Source organism: Pteropus vampyrus, unplaced genomic scaffold (assembly GCF_000151845.1).
Source record: "Pteropus vampyrus isolate Shadow unplaced genomic scaffold, Pvam_2.0 Scaffold3428, whole genome shotgun sequence".
NCBI classification, from domain to species: domain Eukaryota; kingdom Metazoa; phylum Chordata; class Mammalia; order Chiroptera; family Pteropodidae; genus Pteropus; species Pteropus vampyrus.
The window spans coordinates 1-2,601 of NW_011892209.1; the positions used below are offsets into that span (position 1 = coordinate 1).

General features: G+C 55.9%; 1 protein-coding gene across 1 annotated transcript; it reads left to right on the top strand.

Annotated features, from left to right (window-relative positions):
* Positions 1 to 287: 287 nt before the first annotated feature.
* On the top strand, positions 288 to 2,585 carry LOC105310436 ((E3-independent) E2 ubiquitin-conjugating enzyme UBE2O-like). The gene is made up of 4 exons (XM_023526727.1): positions 288 to 383; positions 506 to 616; positions 1,527 to 1,624; positions 2,129 to 2,585. Exons 1-4 carry the CDS (start codon positions 372 to 374, stop codon positions 2,277 to 2,279), a joined length of 372 nt encoding a protein of 123 aa, XP_023382495.1. The 5' UTR covers positions 288 to 371; the 3' UTR covers positions 2,280 to 2,585.
* Positions 2,586 to 2,601: the final 16 nt, after the last annotated feature.

Consider the following 2,601-nt stretch of genomic DNA (forward strand, 5'->3'; position numbering starts at 1 on the left):
TTCTACTCTCTTTGGAATGGGCTCTTAAATCTTGAATTTAAATGAGGCCTTTGTGATCTGTCCTGTAGCCACACTTTCCAGTGTGATGAAATGGCTTCTGGTAAGCCCGGCGTTGGCTTTCGGTGGGGAGAGTTAGTGCCTCGGGTCCGTCTCTTGCTGTAGGTGCAGCTAGAGGTGTGTGCGCCGCGTGTGAACACCATGCTCCGCGCGTAGGGGTTGTGCGCTTAGCTGTAGTGTGTACCTTCCCCAGGAAGCTGGGAGAAGCACGTACCCTGCGGTGACTTGGGCCAGCCCCTCACACCCGCTCGTGTTTTCTCGTGCAGCTGAAACTCGAGGACCGCTCCGTGGTGCCCCGGGATGTGGTCCGGCACATGCGATCCACCGTGAGTCCTGCGTCCCCCTGGCGGGGGAGTGCGTGGGAGTGGGTGGGGGTCGTCTGGGCTGGGCCTCCCAAGGTGGCCGGCACCGTGTGCCTGCTCGGGCCTAGGTGCCTTCTCCTCCCCAGGACAGCCAGTGCGGCACTGTGATAGACGTCAGCATCGACTGCGCTGTCAAGCTCATCGGCACCAACTGCATCATCTACCCCGTCAACAGCAAGGACCTGCAGCACATCTGGGTGAGCCGCCCTGCCCGCCCCTCACACCCCCGCCGCCTCGCTCTGGCTCCATGGTCCTCTGCCACACGCGCAGGCGCTGCCCCTCGCAGCTCAGGTGGCACAACTCAGGGGCCACTCACCCCCTTGGAGCCCGCCTGCCGCTCTTTGTCAGGGACCGTGTGCACACGAGGTCAGGACACACCCCAATTTGGCGGCTCCGACCCCAGCATCAGTTGCAGGTGTGGATCCCATACCTAGTTTCTCTCCTCCCCTAACACTTACTTGTCCTTTTTTAAACAAGTTTCTTTTCACTAACTTATTTTTTAAATGATTTCAAACTTGCCAAACGTTGCGAGTTCCTGCACCCCCCCTGCATCACCCAGGACCCACGGCCGTTCACTTGCTCCCTCTGCTCCCTCCTCCCTCCTCCTTCCTCCCCCCTCCCTCATCCCCACGTTTCCTTCTCTCTCCTTGAGAGCAGGCTACAGATGTGATGCCCCATGACGCCTAAATACTACAATGTGCACGTCCCCCAGACAGGAACACTCCCCTGTGTAACCACCGTTTGGCCCCCCAGATTAGGGAGTTGGTCGTTACTGCCCGATTCTGTTGTCTCTTTTGGCCTTTCGGATCCAGAACTCCATTCGGGAACACACTTTGCATTTAGTGGTCAACTCTTGATCTTCTCCAGTCTGGACCAGTTCCCCAGTCTGGCTTTGTCTTCCACATCCTGATACATCCCTCACCTTGACCCTGACCATAGGCTCTCTGAAGTTGGCTTGGTGCCCTGGACACCAGTGTCATCTCCCGCACCCTGAGTTTACTGGCAGGGCATGCATGATCAAACAGGTTTGGGGACCACTGCCCTCAAGAGGGATTGGTGCCCTGGACACCAGTGTCATCTCTCACGCCCTGTCTCCTTGGTCTTCAGCCCTTCATGTACGGGGACTATGTAGCCTATGACAGCTGGCTGGGGAAGGTCTACGACTTGAAGAACCAGATCATCCTGAAGTTGTCCAATGGTGCCAGGTACTAGCTCCCCACAAAGGAGCCATCCGCTCGGTGGGGCCGCCACTGGGAGGAGGGGGGTTGGGGGTTTTCTCATGGCCCTGTGATGACAGGTTTCATCCAGGGCCATGACAGGTGCTGTGGATGTTCGGGGCCTGACCCTGGGCACCTGTCTCCTGTCACCGCAGCTGAATTCTCTCACTCAGCATCTGGTCTGTGCCGTATCTTGATTCAGAGAGAGAAGCATTATCACTTAGGATACCTGCTAGGGCCTGATGCTTTACCTTAGACACTCGGAGCTGGGGCTGGGGTCTGGTTCATTTTAGGAGAGTTCCTTGTACCAGTTCAGAAGCTGAGCTGCGGACAGAGGAGGAATTGTGCCATTTTAGGGCATGCAACATGTTGGCGCCTCTGGATAACTCCTTTTGATACTGATCAGCACCACACTGGGTCCTGGCTGCCACGCCTCCCCTGAGACTCGGTCATTGTGCCACGTGGAGACCAAGCCCATGTTCACTGTTTCAGGTGCTCTATGAACACAGAAGACGGTGCCAAGCTCTATGACGTCTGCCCACACGTCAGTGACTCAGTACGTTTGGCGCGGGGTGTCTCGGCCCTCTGGGCTGTGCAGGAGGGAGGACTTCTTAGCAGAGAGCTGGTAGCCGACCTGGGCTAAACGGTGCTTCTAGGCAAAGCAGTTTCCTAGAAAAGGGGCAGGCGTGTACCAGATCTGAAAGTCTGGGTGTGGACAGAAAATATTGGAACTTTTCTTTGATTTTTATAAACTTTTATCCTCTTAAAACGCCTGTTTTTCTGTCATAGAGGACATGCAGTGTTAGTACAGTGTGACACATTAGAACAGTTGCATGCGACACCGTTTGTAGATGAGTTTACTGGCAGGGCGTGCATGATCAAACAGGTTTGGGGACTACTGCCCTCCAGAGCTTTAGTCCTCAGAGTGTCACCAGTGTCACCAACATTGGCGTGGCCTGGGAGCT